The sequence below is a fragment of the Pygocentrus nattereri genome, chromosome 1, assembly GCF_015220715.1.
Source record: "Pygocentrus nattereri isolate fPygNat1 chromosome 1, fPygNat1.pri, whole genome shotgun sequence".
Lineage (NCBI taxonomy): Eukaryota > Metazoa > Chordata > Actinopteri > Characiformes > Serrasalmidae > Pygocentrus > Pygocentrus nattereri.
In genome coordinates, this window is record NC_051211.1 from 21,218,632 (window position 1) to 21,240,891 (window position 22,260).

At 39.5% G+C, this 22,260-nt stretch overlaps 2 protein-coding genes across 2 annotated transcripts; both read left to right on the plus strand.

Moving 5' to 3' along the window:
• The first annotated feature begins 463 nt into the window (after positions 1-463).
• Positions 464-13,106, plus strand: si:dkey-14o18.2 (neuronal pentraxin-2). Its single transcript, XM_017718539.2, has 6 exons — positions 464-513; positions 4,441-5,541; positions 7,170-7,743; positions 7,856-8,106; positions 9,221-9,400; positions 10,699-13,106. Exons 2-6 carry the CDS (start codon positions 4,807-4,809, stop codon positions 10,906-10,908), a joined length of 1,950 nt encoding a protein of 649 aa, XP_017574028.1. The 5' UTR covers positions 464-513; positions 4,441-4,806; the 3' UTR covers positions 10,909-13,106.
• A 1,112-nt stretch (positions 13,107-14,218) lies between these two features.
• LOC108439909 (C-type lectin domain family 4 member E-like) lies at positions 14,219-20,437 on the plus strand. Its single transcript, XM_017718578.2, has 7 exons — positions 14,219-14,410; positions 14,678-14,812; positions 14,971-15,066; positions 15,325-15,486; positions 18,135-18,286; positions 19,320-19,444; positions 20,151-20,437. Exons 2-7 carry the CDS (start codon positions 14,725-14,727, stop codon positions 20,302-20,304), a joined length of 777 nt encoding a protein of 258 aa, XP_017574067.1. The 5' UTR covers positions 14,219-14,410; positions 14,678-14,724; the 3' UTR covers positions 20,305-20,437.
• Positions 20,438-22,260: the final 1,823 nt, after the last annotated feature.

Below are 22,260 nucleotides of genomic sequence, written 5' to 3' on the forward strand. Positions count from 1 at the left end.
TGTGACAACATTTGTCAGTCAATTCATTACATTTTCATTGCAATTTAAAAACTGTCAATAGATGGAATGGAATAGGATTTTTGGCCCATTAATGATATGGTGGTGAATTATCAAACTTGTTCATGGTGATGTCAGCAACTTTTACACTGTACGCAAATGTCTAAAGGATGTTTTTTATACAACTACTGGAGCGCCGTGTCAGCTGTGTGGTTTCCATTTGTTTCACCAAATGCAGCTCTCTGAGTTTCATGCCAGGTCTGGAATTGCTTTGGGATTTTTATATCCCAACAGAGCACAAAATAAAAACACAAATGAGGGGAGCAGAAGGAATGTGTGAAAAAAAGGTCTGGAGCATGTAAGAGCAAAGGGAGGGAGGAAGACTGGGAGGGAGGGCAGAAGAGAGGGGGAAAGGAGGACAGAGTTAAAATTATCCCCCTCGAGCCAATCCTTTTCAATCTGATCAGTGCGTTTGAGATGGACTAGCCAGCTTGTGACTCCATGGCTTGACAGCAGGTAGGAAAACTTATTCCCCACTTACAATAATTCTTGCTGGTAGAGCTAATTGAAAATATTTTGAAATCTAGCAATTCAATGACCTGTGTGAGAACATTGTATTTGGATGTATAGTCATCACATTGTGTCTGTGTAGAATATGGCGCACTTCGCTAACATAAGAATTGGTTAATCAGCCTAACTGTGCGGAAATGCTACTTAGCAGGTGAAACTGCTCACTGTAGTTACATAAACAACTTTTTTACAGGTTGTTCAAGAATTACAGTTAGGATATCTGAAAAACTTGCTATCAGTGTATATAAAGAGACGAGGTTGGTTTTTTGCACCTTTGTTAAAGGGACTGTGGAAATTTGGTTGAACATAATTGTGTTGATTTGGGCTTCTGGTTACTAAATTAGCTGTGCAAGCAAACTTTAACAGTCAAATGACCTACTGCTTGTTAATGTAACTGATTGAATGGGAGTGATACTATGACTAAATTATGTATGTTGGAAAGTAGTGATGAGTGAAGGCTTTGTTTTGTTTGTTTTATTTCTCAAGCAATTTAAGAAGCTTGGAAGTCTCACTTAACATAGATGTCATCATGGAGTCTTTTTAAAGGTCCTGGCACAAGCACAGCATTTACAATTGCATTTTAAACTATTATTGAATTAAATATTATACTTGTTGACAATTGTCTTGTTACTGTTCACAATTTAGCCTGTCCTACCTATAGCCATTTAATGTCTATATAGACATAATATATAGACTATATAGATTTCTTCAATAAAGGTGGTATTAATCATAATATGGCACTTTTATATATGAAGCCCACTATAGATAATTTATATCATGGATAAAAGGAAATTCGTGAAAGTGGTCCACAATATGTTTAAGCATGAAGACCTCTGTAACAAGTAATACACTTTTCTGAAATTGTTATTTTGAGATTTAGTTCAGGGTTCTGCTGTAATAATTGATATAGCACATGTATTTATATCCAGTACTGTTCTGTGAGGCAATGCTTTTTACATGCCCTCATGATGACATGGCACATTAGGTGATGGCCTTGTTGAGGCCTGAGTTCAACTCTGAATACCAAAATCTGCATAAAGCACATGCTTCCTGTAGGCCTTGTCAATGGTCTTAATGAACACCCCATGATGTACTGAACAGACTACTGCTACCTGTAGATCTTAGCAATGGCTGTTATTAAAGAACATGATCCAGTCCTGTAACAAATCAGTCCTGAAATAGCACACACTCAGTGTCAGCAGATACTGAAGGTTTCAATATCACCATCGTTCTCAGAAAAGAAAAAGTAACATTGTTACTCTATCGTGGTCTCTAATTTTAAGTTATTCATTTATTTTTACAGTACCTGAATAAATAGGTCTTAGTATTTTTTTTAAAGCACTACAAAATTAAGGCCTGACTATGTTTGTTCTTTGTACCACATTATTTGTAAGTCGCTTTGAATGAAAGCGTCTGCTAAATGTAATGTAATGTAATGTAAAATCATCTCGTTGTTTAACAAGTTACATTGGTCTGTGATCTTGCAACTTGATGAGACAGTGAAAAGAGGTGGCATTAAGGGTTTTTAAATCTAATCAGTAATACTTCATCTTTTTGCAGCCAGTGATGCAGAATCACAATTCATTTAGAATGCAATGGTTTGCCTTGAATAAAGCAGAGGGTATTGCCTGAAGTTTATGCAAAATCCAATCCTATTTACAAATCTTACTTTGATTAACAGTTAAGTTGGCAAAAAAGCATCTAGCAGTGGGTTCAGTTGGGGAGAAAATAAGAAAATCAACTCCCCTTCACTCCCCTACTCGCTTTGCTGTTGCTTTGCCAATTATAAGTAATCTATATGTCCATAAATACCAACCTGTAATTTGATAAGCCGTTAATCATAAAGATGCATTGAAAATGATTCAGCGTGTCCACATAGTGTCAACTTTAAGTTTACTGACTTTTGGCAATAACTGTATTTATGTAATTTATTTTTACCAATGGAAATAATGTATTTGAATTAAGTCAATTTGAATCATCACATTCAGTGTAGTAGGATCAGCAATAGGGACTTTTATATTGTCAGTGGCAAAACAAAACCTTTACAGGACAAAAATGTTTTTAACTTTAATGAACATTAAGGTAATCAGACCATTTTTTATTGATCCACTCATTTGAATAATAAAGTTCCAAGGTTTTGGTATGACAACAATATAGTATGATGCGGTAAGACAGTGTCAACTGTCCATGACTAAATGTTTATGACATAAAAGAATACATTTTATCAATGAAGCCTGCGAAGCTAGAATAGTTTTTTTAGCTTCATCTGTTTATTTCAGATACAACCAAGGTTTAGCCTCTGTCTGCTTTACACTAGATTAAGTACTGAATAAGTGATCCCACAGATGAATGCTAATATGGATTTAATAAAAAAAATATTAAATTCAATTTGCTAATATTGAAGGTGCAGTTTTCTTCTTCCCTGGATGAGAGCAGTACTACAATATGAATAACTAGTTGTTTGAATTTTTTCCATGCTCAAATTTTATTAAAAGCAATAAAAAGCCAAAAACAACAACAGGTAACAATCTTAGACGTGGGCACATGAGAGTGAAATGGGTGCTGCTTGGTCACCAGGCCCAGCTGGCGTGCTGTACAGCGTGAGAAAAGCACACTAGTTAGGAGTGGCAAGGCTGTTGAGAGACCTTGGGCCACATGCAGGAGGAGTGGTTCTGAACTGGCTGGCAGGGGCAGACTGCCACCCAGTCTCATCAACACGTGTGATCACACAATACTGCAGGCTATTGGTGGCGTGCCAAGCCAATCTGCCATGACCAATAATCCCCTCCAGATCCTATTAGCCAGTCAACCTTGGGACGTAGACAGTTTAGTCAGAACACTATGACGTGGTGGATCCTTCTAGGTTCACAGAGTGCCATATTAGACACTGTACTGAGCGTGATTCTCTGGACCTGATTTTCTGCTATTTGGTGGATTTTTATATTGGTTACAAACAGGCTGTTGGTGCTTACATTTAAATAGAAAACATGCCGACAAGAGCTTCTGTGGGTTTCACAAAACTGAACGGTTAAAGTGACTTATTAACTCTATATAATTGAAACATTAACTCTATATTTAATGGATGTTCAAGATGGCGCTGAGCCTGAACAACTGCTAAGAAATGTACGCTCTAAAAAGTGACACATTAAATAACTCATTTCATGTTAAAGTAATACAAAATGTGTTGTCAATACACACCAATGTGTCTAGTTAAGGACAAAATGAGTTGCTTTTAACATACCTGTTTTAGGAGTGTACCAAAAAGCAATCTAGATAACTTGGAATTGGATTGATACCTTCTGCTGAGGACATCTATACATCTAGGAAAAATTCCACATTCATGTTTACCATCAGGCTTAATATAAAGGCTTTCTCTGAAACCTCACTGATTACCTCTGGCAGTAGCCTGTCATCTACCCTGTGTACTGTGTCCCCCACATTAGTTACCTCTTGCTGCAGGCTTTGTGAACTGCTTGCTTGCTTCCATTATGCTGAAACCCATCCTTTATCATTTGTATCAAGTTGGAAGAGCAGTAATCTGATTACAGTTTTCAGGGGGCTTTCAGCTGTTAGCGTCATTCACCTCAGGGGTGGGCAACTGGCTCAGTCAGACTCAACGCTGATGAGTGATTGACTCGATAATTGGAACTGAGTTGTTTATGATCCAGCTGTGGTCCTCTTCAAGAAAAACTGCTCATCTGCTTTGCTAAAGCCACTGTACTCTTTAGCCTTATGCTCTGCCATTAGACCATGTCCCTGTTTGGTTTCATTTAGACATGAATAATGCGGCTGGTCGCATTATTCAAAAGTTGTCCCATTTTTTTTCAGGGGAAGGATCCATTCTTATTGATGTGTCTTCTGTGTTTCCTGTAGGAGTGCGCTGGTGGCCTCACGGATTGGCAGAATCCGGAAGGATTACTCTGGTTGCCAAACACAGGAGATTTGGTGTGCCAAAGGACAATTCACCTAGGGTGTGGAAAAAAGTAAACCACACCTACCTCTGCTCTGTCAGATCACAATGCTGGAATGTGATTTTGGACACGGGAACGTGGTGTTATATTTGATGGAATTATGACCAGCAGAAGTATCTCCAATGGAAATACTGTCTGATTGCAGAAACCTCTTTAAAGGATTTCAAGTGGATAAACACAGTGTTTTCTAGTTAACAGTAATGGATCTCTTCATCTACTTTCTTGGTGCACATCGCACCAACGATAAAGAGTAGGCAAACAGTGATTGATGATGGTTAAGGACACAAACAGAGCCATTTTGCCTTTGCTGCTGCCTTTCTCAGAAAACATGCACAGGGGTAGAATCCCCCGAGGACGTTGTCCTCTGCCTCTCCCCCTCTTCCCAATTCTCCTCCTCTCAATAATGACCTCAGTGGGTCTTTGCAGTGTGCCAGGAATAGAATATGATTGGGGTGCTCACCCCAAGCTAGTTTGCACCCCCATACCTGCAGATGCTGACCCAAGCTGCTTTCCCCCAGGTGGTGTTACTAATGGGCCTAGCACTAATGGACATAGCAATGGACATGCCAATGGACACAGCAATGGACAGTATGGTGCGCTTCCCAACAGTCCAGGAAGCAGCAGCAGTCGACGAGGAATGTCTGATGAGGCAAAGGCTACCATTCTCCACCTGAGGGAGAGCCTAGTGCGTCAGAAGGAGACCATCCTAGACCAGCGAGAGACTATACGAGAGCTGACAGCAAAACTGACACTTTGTGAGGGCTTTGGGAGGGGTACAGGTGGGCACCACGATGACGATCACCATGGACCGTCCCACCATGGCTCTCACCACTCCTCACATCACTTTGACAGTGACCATCATTCTGATCCCCATTATCCTCTTAATGGGCACCGCAATGACCATCATAGAGGAAAGTCACCATATCTGGGCAAACATGGCTTCTCCCCAGAGCAGGCAGGGAAGACACTGCAGACTCTGAAAGAAAGGCTGGAGAATTTACAGGTGAGGGTTTCAGAAACAACTAAAGTGCTAATTAGATTCCAAAGACACGTTGATACTTTATTAAGATGCACTGCATGCATAAGACATTTATCAGTGACAAAGTACATTTTGTCCAAGAGGATGTGCAAAAAACCTCCACTGGTCAAATTTAATGCTTCTCTGTCAAGTTAATCTGAAAAGCTCTCCAGAGAAGTGCAAGATGTGCAGTGTCCTAGCTCTCCAACACATGCTGTGATAGCATCCAGTGCCAGCAAAACATCACTGAATGCCTTCCCCCCTCCTCTCGAGCAACCTTGCTTGGCTTAATTAATTTAATTAGCTGAGTCCTTTCCTCAGGAGAGCACCTTGGACGAAATGCTGAAAACAAACAAGCCCGAACGGAAAGACATCAAAGGAAACACGGTAGAAACACAGGCTGAATCTGGATAAGTACATTAGTATCTTTCATGCAACAATGAAAGATTCAAGGGTGGAATTTTAGAAAACATGGATATTTGAACGTTGAACGTTGGATCATTTATATAGGAAGAATATTTAGTTAGTCTTCATTTAACTATTATACAAATGCAGACTTTGATGGCAGTATGGAGGAAGTTTTAAGCAATACAGATTTGTTTTCCAATAGCACAGCACTGAAGCTCAACATTTTTAACTGGTACACTGATTGAACACTTTACACACTATCTACGATTTGACAGTGGGCTCACTGTAAAGCTTTTAGGTAAATAAAGAAAAGTTTACACTAAGGCAGAATGAAGGGAAAATAAACGTGTGTCAGAAAGACACCCCTAGAATCTTAGTCCTTTAGTTGGCATGACATTGCAAGAGTTTCTCAGTTATGTTTTAGTGTATTCACACTTCTCTTTGAATTATGGCTCTAGGAGCAAATATCATGGTTGAATATAACCAATTTCTTTAAAAAAATATTTGAACTATATTGAGAAGTATTTTGTTACAAAAAAGCCCTCTCTTATAAGACAATGCTTTCGTAAAGAAAGTATTGGTGCACTAGTGGCCATTCTCTGCAGTATGCAAGCCACCATCACTATCAATTAGCCTTATCTGCCTTGATAAGCCATTAATCGCAGTGTACTATGGCGTTGAGGAAAGCCGGATTTGCTCTGACTAATCAGAGGAAGGAGGCTGACAGTGAAGGAGGGGCTGGCTTAAAATGTCATCATGATTATCTGCATATTGGCATAATGAATGCCAAACATACATGCAATTATGGTAAACAGTCACAAACCGAGCTCCTGAACTATTTCTAGGGAACAAATGCTTAACAAATATGAGAAAATCTATTTAAGGGTCCATGTTTAGCTTCCACCTACAATATTTCTGCCTCATATTTATGCTTGAGATTTGAATGTCTTGTTAAATTCTGAGGAGCATTTATGATAATTCCATTTTCATAAGAAGCTCAGAGAGATGCATGTATGAATGCGTGAGTCATCCCAGTGTCCTACTTTCAGGAACCTATATTCTCATATGCAACAGCTGCAAGTCTAAAACATTGTTTGAAATAAGATTAAAGGTTACAACATTAAATCAAAGTTTTGAAGAGCAAATTGTGAAGTTTGTAACAACCCCACTCCTTCTTGTCTTCTTTCTCTCTATTTGTTATGTAGGCAAGGAATTCCTCCAGCACCTATTCAAACTCCTTGAGAGACCTTCTACAGCGCAAAATTAATGCATTAGAAGAGCAGCTCCACCACCACTATGATGGTCATCATGACCATGGACACCATGACAACCATGGGCATGGTCATCATGATGATCACCATGAAAATCATCATGACAGTCATGGAGATCATCATGATGATCACCATGAAAATCACCATGCCAACCACCATGACGACCACCACTATGGCCATCATTACAATCACTATTACGGCCATCGCTACGATCGACACGGTACACGACATGATGATCATCATGACAACCATCATGATGATCACCACGATGACCATCATGATGACCACCATGATGACCATCATGACGATCACCATGATGACCATCATGACAATCACCATGATGACCATCATGATGACCACCATGATGATGGTCACCACGGCAATGATGATCATGGCAACCAAGCCCGGACCCCTCACAAACCAACAGGATCAAGAGCACCAGCCCGTGGGGCCCACAACAAGCTGGACACGGTGCTCAGCCATCTGTATCACAGGCCACCGGAAGCAGGTCATGTGAATTGCAATTTAAAAGTTGTTGTGATCTCATGTCATTTTTGCTGCAGTTTTAACAGGTGAAAAGCAAAATAATGTGTCATTAACAGTCTCTTGCCTCCTGATAGGGACCCACAAGAAAACTAAGAATCCTGACGCCTTTCAAATCGGATTTCCCATGCGCACCAACTACATGTATGGCCGGATAAAGCGTACTCTTCTCAATGAGATCTTTGCCCTGACTGTCTGCCTCTGGGTGAAGGGGGGCTCAGGGCCAGGGCTTGGCACCCCTTTCTCTTACTCTGTTCCTGGTCAGGCTAATGAGCTTGTCTTGATTGAATGGGGCAACAATCCGATGGAATTACTCGTGAATGACAAAGTAAGGACATAGTCACTGAAAATCATATGGCGTATTTTGTCATTTCTGACATTATTTTCACACTTCAGCATTAACAACTTCACAACCCCCCCATCACAGCTATGGTACAGTCATGCATGTAAACAGATTAAGAGTCTTCAGCAGCTTTTGTTTGTCCAGACACAGGCTTTTCCCACAACATACCCTCTAGTGCTACATTCTACATGGGGTCAGAACGCTCTATGAACAGAAGGGAAGAAATAGTTCCACCTTTCAATGCTGGTGCTTAAAGACTCTTGAAGGCCCTCAATCACATGTGATTAATGACATCTAGTTCTGAAATTCCATAAATCTTAATGTTGTCATTATAAGTTAAATCAGAGGTTCTCAAACTGGGGACACCAAAAAAAAATCTCAAAAAGTGGTACAGTAGACTTTTTGAAACATTATAAATCGGCATTCTGCACCCACTCAATGAGCAATCTGTAGTGTCCAGATCATCGCCATATCTTTTGTACATGCAGTTCACTGATAACTGTGGAGAAAGCTGGCAAGAGAAGGCTCTAGTCCATGAAGTAAAATTAAAGGAGGGGCACATGCTATGCACAAAAGGGGTCTCAGATTAAAAAAAAAAAAAAAAAAAAAGTTTAAGAACCACTGAATTAAACCATGTATGTTACTGCAGAGGAAATGGTCCTCCAGGACTGAAACTGCTCAAGCCTCCTGCAGACCACTGATCTATTGAAATATTCTTTCTTCAGTCTTACAATATTTAAATGTAGTTTCTGTTAAAACTGAAGTGGCCACTGCTCTGAGAGCACAGTTCTCCAGCTCATGGAGGGCAACAGGTCTGCCCTGTTCAGTGCACTTTCTGCTCTAAAATAATTTATTCCTAATGTTGACTAAATATTAAGTCTACCTTGAGTTGAATCATTGTATAAATTAAGATTAACATTTCGTTTTGTAAGACCGTTGCACTCAAGGACAAAACTTTTGTTTTTATTTATTAAATTTCACCATTCCACCGCTTCACAGCCAAAACCTCAATTCTTCACAATTGTTTAATCAACTGACTACAGTGATTTTCTTCAGGAAAAGGTGGATTAGAGTTTTCTCCTCTTTCTCTCTCTTATAGGCTGTGACTCTACCCCTATCTCTAGCAGACAGTAAGTGGCATCATCTGTGTGTGACATGGTCGACTCGAGATGGTGTGTGGGAGGCCTATCAGGATGGAGTGAAAAGGGGCTCTGGGGAAAATCTATCCCCCTGGCATCCCATAAAACCAGGGGGAGTGTTTATACTGGGACAGGAGCAGGTAACATTAATGAGTACTACTTAATCGTGAGCTTTCTTTGACCTTCAATTGATCATTAACCCCTTACATGGCCAGGGCCTGTCAACAGGCCCAAATTTTTATTGTACGCTTCTATAACCAAAGAATAGCTCCACCAGTTTGCACTGAAGTCCCTGTAGTTACTAAAAAATAAGCCCTAGTATGTATAGAGCCTGGGATACTAAAAGATGTTATATTTTACAACATTCACAATTTGGGATCTCTTAAAGTACAGCATTTCAAATTACAAGAGTCCATACAATATTCATGTTCCTTATTCTTCACAAACTATATAGTCAAAAATACATTTTGAATGATTAAGTTTATTATTTAACCATGAATCTTAAGACTTATTACACTGTAACTACTATAAAGTACTAAGTACAGGTTATCTAGTTATGAAAGTTAGGAATGATAAATGATGAGCCCAAATACTGGAGACATACAATACAATTTTTGGCTACATTTCAACCTCGAATTGCCCCTTTTGACAATGAAAAGTGATTTTCCACAACAGGAGCCTGGTCCAAAGCGAGTGGGGGTACAGTTAAAATAGTGGTGTAAGAATGGATACAAGTCTTTAGCCCTTCCATCTCCAGAGTGATCAGTGGCCCTACAATATTTTGAAATGTTTGATTTTACAACTGAAAACATTTATAAATTCTCTAGTGGGAGAGTGTCAGCGACTTGCATTGGAGGAGGAACCTCATGCCAAACTTTGTTAAATACATCTTTACAACATATGAAGAAGAATTCACGTCACTTTCTTTGTATTTCTTTGCATTACATATTCATTTATGCATAAAAGCACAAACTAGCCCATTGAAGTTTTAGCTTTGTTTGTAAAATCCCACAATGGTGAGACTTTGAGTCCTTTCTCGTAGCCAAAACTCATTATGTATCTGACACCCTCTGGTGTAAAACCCAGTTCCTTCCAGGCCACAGCTCTGCAGATTTTAACGTTTTGTCTCACTGAACACAGCTAATAAGCATGGCCTTTGACACTGAACTCGGAGTGTCAGAAGAGGGGAAAACACTAATCTCTGCAGAGCTGTGGCCTTGAGAAAATCCAGTTTGATAATCCAGTCTATTTTGCACACCCTTAGAGCAAGAAGTTACGCAGACGTTATGTAGCATACGCCCCACTTTAGGATTTAAGGGGTTGGGGGTTAAGGGCTTTGCACATAGTAACAGAAAACATCTTGCTGATATACTATTCTGACATTACCCAACAAATCTATTCATGCCCTGCCTTATTATATCCTTCCTAACCATATCAGGACACTCTGGGTGGCCGCTTTGATGCCACACAGTCTTTTGTGGGAGAGATGTCAGACCTGCAGCTGTGGTCACGTGTCCTTACCTCTCAGGAGATCTACAACCAGGCTTCTTGTTCCAGCCACCTCACAGGAGATGTCATCGCTTGGAGCGAGCCCATTGTTGAGCTCCACGGAGGGGTTACCAAATACCCGTTTGATCCTTGTCATTAAAGGTCCAAGAAGGCTAGCTCACCTTAAGTCACAGAACACCTCCAAATGAGTTGGATCCAGTGGTGTTCTGCTTAACCACAAGCTTCTCTCCATGCAAGTCCTGCAACAAAAATAGAGGCTCACAGAGCCTCTAATAGTCAAGGGACTGGAGATGGAGATGAATATAAGCATTGTGACGGCTGCTGCTGCTAATGCTGCTACTGCTTCTTAAGCAATATCCAAGCCAGTCTAATGCTATAGGATTTGCTACTTTTAAATGGGTCCAAGTAGGCCCTGGGAATTTAGCCAAGCACTTTATTAGATGTGTTTCAATTAAACACTGTACACTAATACGCTAAAGTGTCTCAGAAAAACCAACATATACCATCCTTTCAATTTTATCCTTTTTGTTTAGTAATGAGGAAGGTAAATGAAACACTAAGAAAAGGAGAACATAACTGATGCATAGGGAAGTAATGGTCAGTTGGGACATGTGAAGTGAAGAACACTGTCGTTTTTGTTAGACCTTGACGCTGCTTTGAGCAGCATGGGGCAGCAACAAAGTTTTAGAGGCCTATTTTAATTTTACTTCATGTAAATGTTTCATACTGATATTTTTTTTAATCAAAACCAGACTTCAATTAGTTCTGTTAATAGATTACTATCCAAGGTGCTCTTTCAGCCTGCTTCTCTCCTTTTGGTTCAGATGTATGCTCTGACTGCTGGGAAAACGAAAAAGTATTGTACTGTTTTTATATAAACATAAATGTAAACAAAAAGAAAACCAAAGACCAAAAAAATGCATGTATATTCATGTATGTATCATTTCCATCTAACCATGGGCATTTTTCAACTAGGCTTTTATTGTTTATTGTGCTTGCATGTGTGTGTGTTCATACAGTTTAAGGGGTCTCAAAGGAGTGAAATTTGCACTTTTTGTTCAATCCTATATTTGTATTTCATGCAAATATGCATATGACTACTAAGAGCAGGTGGGCCGCTGTAATGGGTCTGCATATGCGCATGCCAGCAAGCCAGGAGCTGCAGGAGAATGCAGAGGTGTCCATGGCAACATAGCTTAAAGGAGGATTAAACAGACGTAGAGAGCCCTCTGATTTATTCTCTCTATCTCTTGCTCTTTCTCTTTAAAATGCAGCCCAGGTATATGAGCTCACAATTGCTCTCTCTCTCTCTCTCGCTCTCTCTCTCGCTCTCTCTCTCTTCCTCATTCACTGTAACACACTGGTCTTTGGGGGCACGTCACTGTAAACTATGTAAATAGCTTTATGTTGCACTTTGATGCTTGTATTCTGTGGGAAACGGGTTCAATATAATCTGTGCAATATAAGCATATGCTTTAGGCAAATATTTTAAGCTATTACAAAAGCTGCAGAGCTGTCTTTTAACATATGTTAAAATGTATATGTTTTTATGTGCAAACAATATGTTTTGATTTGAATTCACATATTCCTGCCCACCTTTCATCGTCCAATTCAGTGGAAGAAATGGACCATGTGACAAGCAGATTGCTTTTCAATGTTTATGTCTTCCAGTTTTACAGAGAGTCAGACTGCATTTAATGACATCTAGAATCCTCTCCAGGTATGGGGCTCATTGTTGCCATGGCAATAGGCTGGGCACCATTTTCTGGTAAAAAGAGACTGTGCGCTTAAAACCCTCAACGGCATGCTGGCTTCCGTGAGGTCTGCAAAAAACTCCCTACGTAACTCAGACTCAGAAATCTGTCAAACCCTCCTGCCCTGTCGACTCCCCACCAACCCTCACAACAGACACATGTGAAATCCACGCACAGATCAGACAATCATGTTTTGTATTTGTTTGTTTTATTGTTTATCTTGCTTGTTTTATTTTACATATACTATTTAAACCTACTGCTAAAAGGTTTTAATAACTGTACTAAGGAATGAAATGAACAACGTATTTTCAAGAACATGAGCTGCATCATAAATATGTTGCTTAATCTCTTAATCGCCTTTGGTATGTACTTCTGTATGTATACATCACACTGTAGGTTTTACCACCTTTATATTTTCATGGATGTACATATTGTTCGACTATTTTTATTTACATATGTGTTTGGGCACATGTTCAGTGTCTGTAAGCCAAATACTATATGCTAAATCATTTAACTTGCATAAAGAAAACAAGAGACTTGTTCCACTATCTATTTGTAAATAAAGTAATGCTGAGTTACTGAAGAGAACGTTTTTTCTACAGATGGTGGATGACATTCATCTCAACCAGTGTTGCAAAGCTGAGGTCTATTGTTGGATTCTTTAGAATATTTCACTTGTGGTCCAATGGCGGCTCAATTGCTCATGCCATTTTAGTGTAAAAAGAATGGCATAGTTCATAGGAATTATCTTTAATAAGCATATAAACCATACCCAACTTTATTCAGCGAGTAGCGCTGTAGCCTCAAAGCAAGGAGGGCCTGGGTTTGATTCCCTGGCCAGATGACTGGGGTCCTTTCTGTGTGGAGTTTGCATATTCTCCCCATGTCTGCATGGGTTTCCTCCCAGAGTCCGAAGACATGCAGTCAGACCAACAGTGTGAGTGTGAGAGTGAATGTATATGTCTGTGTGTCTACCCTGCAATGGACTGGTGACGTGTCCAGAGTGTTTTCTGCCTTACACGCAATGACTAACAGATGGACCAGGCTGTGCAGTACACAGTAGAAAACATGGCTAACATAACATGGGAAGCACTGAACAAAAGGGCCTAAAGCTCATTCTCCATTCTACACGTATAAACATGGTATAAACCATGTAGGCCCAAGTTCCCTACGAAGGTGAGAATTCATTTTGACTAAAATGTCAAGTTGTAGGATAGAGAAGACATTTCCGAAAAACAAAGATCACTCATACTACTGATGTTTCTTCAGAAAAATACGTTGTTAACCAGTGCTAAAGACACTCGTAGAGCAGGGCTGTCCAATCTTGTCCACAAAGGGCTGCAGGTTTTCATTTCAACAAAGCAGGAGATCATGGGATCAGCAGTTTCAGGAATCAGGTGTGCTCCAGCCTGTTTTGAGGGAAAACCTGCAGCCACAGCAGCCCACTGTGGATAAGAACGGACACCCCCATAGTAGAGCAACATGACTTCAGGAATTATTCCTGCAGGCTGTTTCTATGAGTAAAAACACTGTTCAAATTTTAGGCTAGTTGACATTTGCATGCAGAGTGAGATTGATAGGCGCAATAGAACCATGTGATGCTGGATGCATTCAAATCCTGTGGTGACTGTCCTACTTGACCAGTGATTATCCACTGTCAAGAAAGGGCTCTGGCAAACAGTACTTCCAGTGCAGGTGTCACTGTAACTGCTGTTGACGAGCAGTCAAAGCCAACATTATTTAGTGCACACTGTGACATCCACACGAGTGCATTTGATTACATTTGAAGGACCGTGCTAATCTAGACATTGTGTAGACTCTGACAGGCTCTAAATTAAAAATGAAATGTTATCATCCAGTCAAACTTTAAATGTTTCATTCTTAATGGTAAGATGGATCTTTGTCTTTTTCAGTAGAAATGCAGTGACAGACAAATAAAGAAAGTGTGTTGTTTATCTATAATTTCGACAGAACAATCAAAGAACAATAGGTTACTCATTAAATTGACAGCTATGAAACTACCTCAAGTTTGTTTCCTCTTATTCCCAAGCTTATGAAAGGGATGTAGACAACTTTAAAGTAATGAAATATATCATCCTCTAGTTTGCATGTGCTCTAAGCTGATAAGACCTGTTAGGTGTCTCTGAATTTCAGCTTCAGAAGAGAACATCTAGAAGAGGCACTGACTCTGTCTCAAAGTTATGGGCATTTTTAAGCAAACTGATCACGGGAATCAGACGCCGAATATGCCGGTCAAGACGGAGGAGGAGCTTAAACCACCTAATGACGGTAATTAAAATCTTGTTATGAAAAGAATTGCGTTTTACCAAGTAATTAAGATTGAAGGTCTGGACATCTGTCTAGAGCCCTAAAGCTGTTGTAAATAGAGTAGACATGTTCTACATTTATACACAATGTATTGTTGTTGACGATTCTTTCTTTTCTAGATAAACAGACTGTGAAGTGCTACAGGACCGCTACATACTACTTCGCTTTGCTCTGCTTCTTGCTAGCTGTCGTTTCCTTTCTAGAGGCATTTTACTGTGAGTACAATAGTGTTGCATGCAATAATATGTATATGTGCAGCTTCAATTTGTAAAGCAACAGAGTCTGAAAGAGTACACCTAAAAAAACAGGGCTTTGATAGTCATATGAGTGAAAATGTAATGAAAAAATGTTTTTTTCTTTTTTTTTAGAAGAACTTAGACTCACTTCGGTGTAATCTTTACTTCCAACCTTCAACATTTGTTAGAGCATTTTCTGTTATGCTTAATAAAGAAAATAATTCTGTCTTTGTGCAGCGGTTCAGATCACTGTCTCGTTTAAGGGACAGATGGCTGAGCAGGAGGGCCGTTTCAGAGACTTAACAGGAAAGTGTGACGCTCTGAACCGCTCATACAATAACCTCTTCCACAGGTATCCAGAGCTTAACCAACACTGCACTACCAACAAAACCTCTAACTGTGAGTAATGATAACATTGCTGGATATACTGCTATTTCAGCTAGGAACTGTAATTTGACCTTCACGCTTTCAGACAAATAATAAGCAGAAAGCGTGTACTTGTATGTTAAAGGAGAATTTCACTGACTTTTCTATATTTCTTCATAAAACGGGGTGTAAACACAGTCATTCTGCATGGTTTGATGTGCACTGCAGAGAAAGTCACTGAGTCAGATTTCTTTATAGTGGTGGGGAAAGGAACCAGAAGTTGTCTACACAAATATACCCATTTTATTTGCTATCCAAAATGATCACTGAACCAACATTCTGAGTCTTCTGAGTTTTTATATGTAATGCTGATGATTGTGAAATACTTCTAAGTCTGAAAATTGTTTTTTTTTTTCGAGTACTCTTCCTCACATCGCCCTACATGTACCTCCCTGCCATGAATGTATTTAACAGAACCTTATCTTTAAAAAATCTAAAATCCTTATCCTACAAACTGGCAGTCTCAAATATCAAACAACATTTTTATAACCATTACATGTAATAATTTTATGTTAGCAAGCTTTTAGAGTGCATTTATACTTGAAGTTTGGTTTCCATGCAGACCAAAGCAGAAAATGATACATTTTCACAAATACATACAGTTTTGTTCTGGTGTACTTACCATTTATATTAACATATTCAACAATCAAACCAAAAAACGTAAACAAAAGTCACAACACAACACCTATTCATCTGATTGTGTAGATTTTGACACACAAACAATAACTGAGATAATGTGCTTTGAATGTTCTGAATCTTGCTGTTCTTCGTTCTATCTGTGCTCGTTTGATCTATTTGTGTCTTGTTTTGTCTGTCTTGTGTTATCAGAGCAATAAGTAATAAGACTCCCTGTGCTACCATGGTGAAACCCCTCTAACAGCCTTGAGTGGCTTGCTGTTTTTACTAAATGGAGAAACTTTAGTGCCTTAATACACAATATAATTTATGAGTGCAGCCAAAGTGTATATCATGTAATTTATAATCACTGTCAATGTGCCTCAACCTTATTTTGAAACCAAAACTAGGCCTATATGTTCTATCATCACAGTTTCAGAATAAACAATAAAACACATGTATGTGTCAAAACAGCCTCAGAAACTCACCTCTTTCTGTTTGGTCTGTATTCTGTTCATATTTCAAGTGAACTAAGGGAACTAAGACGGATCTGCTCTGACGGTCTCGTTTTGCTTTTTTGGTGTTTACCAGAGCTCAGATGGCAGCATTCTCAATTACTCTAACAAATCACACTAACAGAGCAATAGCACTAGGGTTTGTTTTAATTGAACCAAACTTTCCAAGTCTGAATTCACATTTAGAGGCTTTGGATGTCTGTTTCCTATCACTACAGTTATAATATGTATAAAGCAACAACAATATAAGGTACATCAAGAGCACTGAAGCATGGCTGCTGTTGTTTGACTCAGAGTCATTAGCTGTTGCACAGAAGCAGTTTGGTCCTTTTTGACTGGTCCATACAAAAGATGGAATGCCAACATTATTTCTCCAAATGTTAGTCACAAGGGGTCTCTCACTCTCTCTTGTAATTACACACTAATGCAGGTCTTCCAAAATGTGACAAGATCATCAGGCTTGTAGTATTCATTTCCCTTGGACCAATTATAGCTACAACTGTGGGTGGACTTTTCCACTGTGGTTGATGCAGGAATCCATGATTGGCTGATCAAGCTGCTCTGAGATTTTCAGGTTGATATGAATGTCACTATCCCAGAAACTGAAGTTGCCCACTGAAGCCAGTGTGCCACGCACCTGGTGAAATGCTATGGCAATGACAGTATTAATATCTTGCTGTATGGTAGAGTTGGTTCCCTTATATCTGTGACACTTAAAGATGAAGCCATCCTTGGCTAGAGTGGGTAGGTTAATGTCACAAATGACCACTCGCCTCTCAATGCTACCCAGTGCAAAGCCAGTAGGTTTATTGGGTTTATCTTTAAAGACAGCCACACATAGGTGCAGATGCTTTAATGGTGAATCTAGAGAACGTTTATGGCCAATTCTCTAACAGATATACAGATAGGCCTGAGGCCTAAGGTTTGAGTAAGTGTGTCTCAGAACTTCTACTGTATGTTTTGTCCCAATTTTTTGACTGGACTTTCGTGTTGTCTGCATGGCTTGGCTGCTCTTCATATTCCTTTTTTTTGTTGTGAACAACTGACTGACTTACTAAGTTTCTCCAGAATGGCATTTCACAGGTTCCTTAATAAGAGCATTTCATATCAAACCACTCTGAATGGCTTTGTCTACATCTCAATTATTACTTAGAAGAATTCACATTTAAACACAGACCTGAATATAAAAATACAACAGTACAATGTGTTCTGTAAATAGTCAGAGGAAAAACATGTCTTTAATTGTATAAAAGTTGATGTAAGAGTCACAAGTGTATATAGTCATGGGCTGGAAAAGGCAATATTGATGTGCCATGAAATTGCCATTGAAGGTTTGTGATTATATGAAATTTAGAGTGTACATCTACAGATTTCCTAAACATCAAGTAATGCCGCTCAACTTGAGAAACATTCTACTCAATAACACAGAATTACTCACTGTGTATGGAGGTAAACATTTGCACTTACCTCTGATTCTGGATGCCTCCACAGTGCGTGAGTGTAAGCCATGCCCAGAGGGCTGGGAACCCTTCATGCAGAAATGCTACCTGTTTGTCTCAGAGCGAAAGGACTGGATGTCCAGTCAGTATCTCTGCCTGTCTGTTGGAGGCCACCTGGCTACTGTGAAAAATGAGGAGGAGCAGGTAAGAGAAAGACCCATGGCAGACAAGCTTTGGGAGTCCACTTCTACATTTCTCTTTTACACTGATGAGAGACTAATTAAGTGTGAAGTCATTTGTATAATAAACACAGTTTCCTACTGGCTTTCATTTGTAGTCATTTCCAGAAGTGTTTGGACATCGACAAAGTTATTTTAGCTGTCCACCACAGCCTATTGGAGTTGACATTGAACAATGAATATGAGGTCAGCGCAGACCTTCAGCTTCACTTTGATGGCGTTTACAACTGGGTGAACAGTGTAGGTATTAAAATACTTTTCATACATAGCTCCCTGACTGTAAAGGGGCTTGGACAAACTAATATCCTCATACATAATTTTATACATTTTTAAATACTTTTTTGCAAATTACTTTGCAAACCAAGCTTCCTGCCTGAAAGTCATAGGTGACTGCTGGAAGTCTGAAACCCGTAGACATCACTCGATGCTGGGTTGCTTCTCTGGTAATGTTCTGCTAGGGCTTTGCTGTAGCTGTCCTCAGTTCCAGCTTGTTCTTGCAGCATTTTAACTTTTAGTAGTCAGTAAACAAATCCAACTGTCCAATTAAATTTGAGCCTCTAAAAATGTGCGTGTGAAAATGGTTGTAATTCCTACACTGTTTACATGATTAGGATGTGAATATTCTCAACTTAAAGCTTGTATTTATTATCTAATTTCAAATGCAACATTCTGTGGCAAACAACTAAAATCAATGCCCAGATATTTACAGACCTGACTGTATTTCTACGTTTACTACAGGGTGTAATATTCTCATATGGATTGCATTTGGATGGGGAAGCAGTTTATAAAAGAGCACAAAGTCAGTGACTTTACTTTCCTTGCAGCCACTTTAAAAACAGAACTAAGATATGAGCACTAAGGAAAAAGGACAAAAGGCCTTAACTGAAAGCCTATTAATAACTAGATACACTGTGGTAAGCCAGCCCATTCAGTGCATTAAGGCCTCTTATCTGGTTGTACTCACAATGTTCCTTGCATAAATGTGAATGTCCTTTCAGAAGTTCTTGTGCAGAAAGGCTGAAGATTTCAGTCAAGGTGACTCATACTGGCTTGGTCTGGCGAACATGAATCCAGATGGGGCCTGGCTGTGGGTGGATGGCACACCTGTAGATGATGCAGAACAGTAAGAGGATGTTCTCCAGCTACAATACAATGACTAATACTACTAAAACACATACACACAAACAAAAGTCTGTGCTAACTGCAATAGTTTAAAAATTCTAGAAAGTTCTAGGACACATTTATTTCTTTGTAGGCTTGATCATTATGGCTAAATACACCAACTGCTATTTTAGGTCCATTTTCCATATAAGCCACTTGCCAGATGGCTGTTGTAAATAAGAACATGTCAATGACTTGCCTATCTAAATTAAAGGTTAAATAAAATTTTAATAAATTATAAGTGCACTTTGTCGTTCTACAAATTCAAACTGTAGTCCATCTGGATCACTGCATACTTTGTTAGCCCCCTTTAACCCTGACCTTCAATGGTCAGGACCCCCACAGGATCTGCAGTGCTGAGAATGATCCACCATCCAAATAATACCTGCTCTGTGTTGGTCCTGCGGGGGTCCTGACCTTTGAAGGACAGGGTTAAAGGGGGCGAACAAATGGAGAAAGGGTGAAGATACAAGGTAGGTGCACTTAATGAAGTGGCCAGTTGGTGTATGTTGAGATGTTGGACAGTAACTTCAAAACACACACACACACACACACACACACACACACACACACACACACACACACACACACACACACACACATTTTCTAAGCCGCTTCTCCCTCAGGGAACTTCAAAAACAATGATACAAAATTCTTTGTCCTCTTAGGTTCTGGGACTGGTCCCCTGTCAACGGCAAGAATAAAGATTTGTGTGCCCGAATGACCCCAGGGGGCTCTTATCGCACCACTTGGTTCACATCTTCCTGCAAAAATGGTCTGAAGAGAATCTGTGAGAGGAGCCAGGGCAGTGTAGTATTATAGGGTAAAAATGATTTCCACCTAATTCCTTGCCAGTTCTTGACTGTGCTGAAAGATAGTTACACATGACAAGTCATAGTTTGTTCTTCACTAAACACTGAACTGAGCAATAAAATAAGGTGATATCCAAATGTTATCCAAATGCATGTGATTACTGTCTGTTATTGCACTTCAAAGATGAAATGACTGTTAATACTGCTAATTTACGATAAATTAACATGAACTGAAGTTAATTATAGTTAGGTTATACTGGAGTCATAACCCATGAAAGCTTGCAAGTTAGCTGGGGAAAAGCTGACCAACACTGACCACTAAACTGTTAAAAACATCACATTAACCTAAACAATTAGGCCTACATTAGACAATACTTGGTGGCTAGTTAGCCAGTCACAGAGTTAGCTGCGATGAAAAATGCTAACCTTACTCTTCCAACTCTCCAGATGTTTTGAGAGATTGGTTATTTTTGCCAATTCATTTATAGAAACCTATCACCCATAAAATTCAGACCTCTTACCTCAGTTTCCATAAGAAAGACTGACGGTTGGAAAAGCTTCACCAGAGAACATGTAGAGAGAACAATTACCACTCAGCAATGTCTTCCAGGTTTGTCAAACACTAGAGGTGTTCCCAACTGAGTCCAAAATGAAGAGGCTCAAATGGAACATCTGTGCAAAAAACATAGTAACAGCACTGCTAACCAGTCAGTACTCAGTAGCAGTAATGCTAACTAGTCAGTACTCAGTAGCAGTAATGCTAACCAATCAGCACTCAGTAGCAGTGATGCTAACCAATCAGCACTCAGTAGCAGTGATGCTAACCAATCAGCACTCACTAGCAGTGATGCTAATCAATTAGCACTCAGTAGCAGTAATGCTAACCAATCAGCACTCAGTAGCAGTGATGCTAACCAATCAGCACTCAATAACAGTGATGCTAACCAATCAGCACTCAGTAGCAGTGATGCTAAACAATCAGCACTCAGTAGCAGTGATGCTAACCAATCAGCACTCAGTAACAGTGATGCTAACCAATCAGCACTCAGTACATTTACATTTCTGGCATTTGGCTGAAGCTCTTATCCAGAGTGACTTACATTTTTACACAGGTAGGCCAAGGTGGTGCTAGGAGTCTTGCCCAAGGACTCTTATTGGTATAGTGTAGGGTGCTGACCCAGGTGGGGATTGAATCCCAGTCTACAACATAGAAGGCAGAGGTGTTAACCACTACACTAACCAACCAACTCAGTATCCGTAATGCTAACAACATACTGCACCTGTTTACTGCAGAAAAAAGGAAATATACAGACACATTTTTACTTGACTTTGCTTTTCTTTGCCTTTTTAGTGAGATACATCCTTCTTATAAATTACAGGAATGTTCTGGACAAGTGGCTAGAAAGCCCTGAAATATTTCCTTTTTTCTTTTTCCTTCTTTTTTCTTTTCTTTTTAGCTCCATCCCCACCCACCCGATATAAAGTGGGGAGTAGGAAGTGGCCAGCCTCCCTGTAGTGTTCATAATACATTTTTAAATGTTTTATTTATAAAAATAATTAAACATGTACAAACTATGATTTTGTCATATAATCCATGTTGACCCATTCATTTTGGACTTGAGCTCAGGAGTGCCCTCTAGCGCTTGACAAACCAAGAGCACATTACAGGGTGTAAGGTCTCTTCAATACACATTCTCGGATTTTAATCACTGTTAAAGAAATTAACAAGCACAAAAACAAACTCCTCTCATTACAAAGTGCTTTTTTCCTGCTTTACTTGAAATAGCTGTGGAGAATTGAACTGCATGAAAAATTAAGGTATATTATAATTCAGTGACTATTATTTTAAGAGCATGACCCTAACATACCTTGCCCTCTAGTGGCCATGCAACGAAATGCAGCAGCAGAAACCAAAGCACCTCAGTGAAAGTCACTACAGCTGTGAAAATGGTTAACATTTTATGTT

Bases quoted from the DNA above. Each gene is read 5' to 3' on its own strand.
- si:dkey-14o18.2 (XM_017718539.2), top strand. From the start codon at position 4,807: ATGATGGTTAAGGACACAAACAGAGCCATTTTGCCTTTGCTGCTGCCT. The intron at 5,542-7,169 runs GTGAGGGTTTCA...TTTGTTATGTAG, and splicing joins AAAGGCTGGAGAATTTACAG to GCAAGGAATTCCTCCAGCAC. The intron at 9,401-10,698 runs GTAACATTAATG...TAACCATATCAG, and splicing joins TTATACTGGGACAGGAGCAG to GACACTCTGGGTGGCCGCTT.
- LOC108439909 (XM_017718578.2), top strand. From the start codon at position 14,725: ATGGGCATTTTTAAGCAAACTGATCACGGGAATCAGACGCCGAATATG. The intron at 15,487-18,134 runs GTGAGTAATGAT...ATGCCTCCACAG, and splicing joins TACCAACAAAACCTCTAACT to TGCGTGAGTGTAAGCCATGC. The intron at 19,445-20,150 runs GTAAGAGGATGT...TTGTCCTCTTAG, and splicing joins CCTGTAGATGATGCAGAACA to GTTCTGGGACTGGTCCCCTG.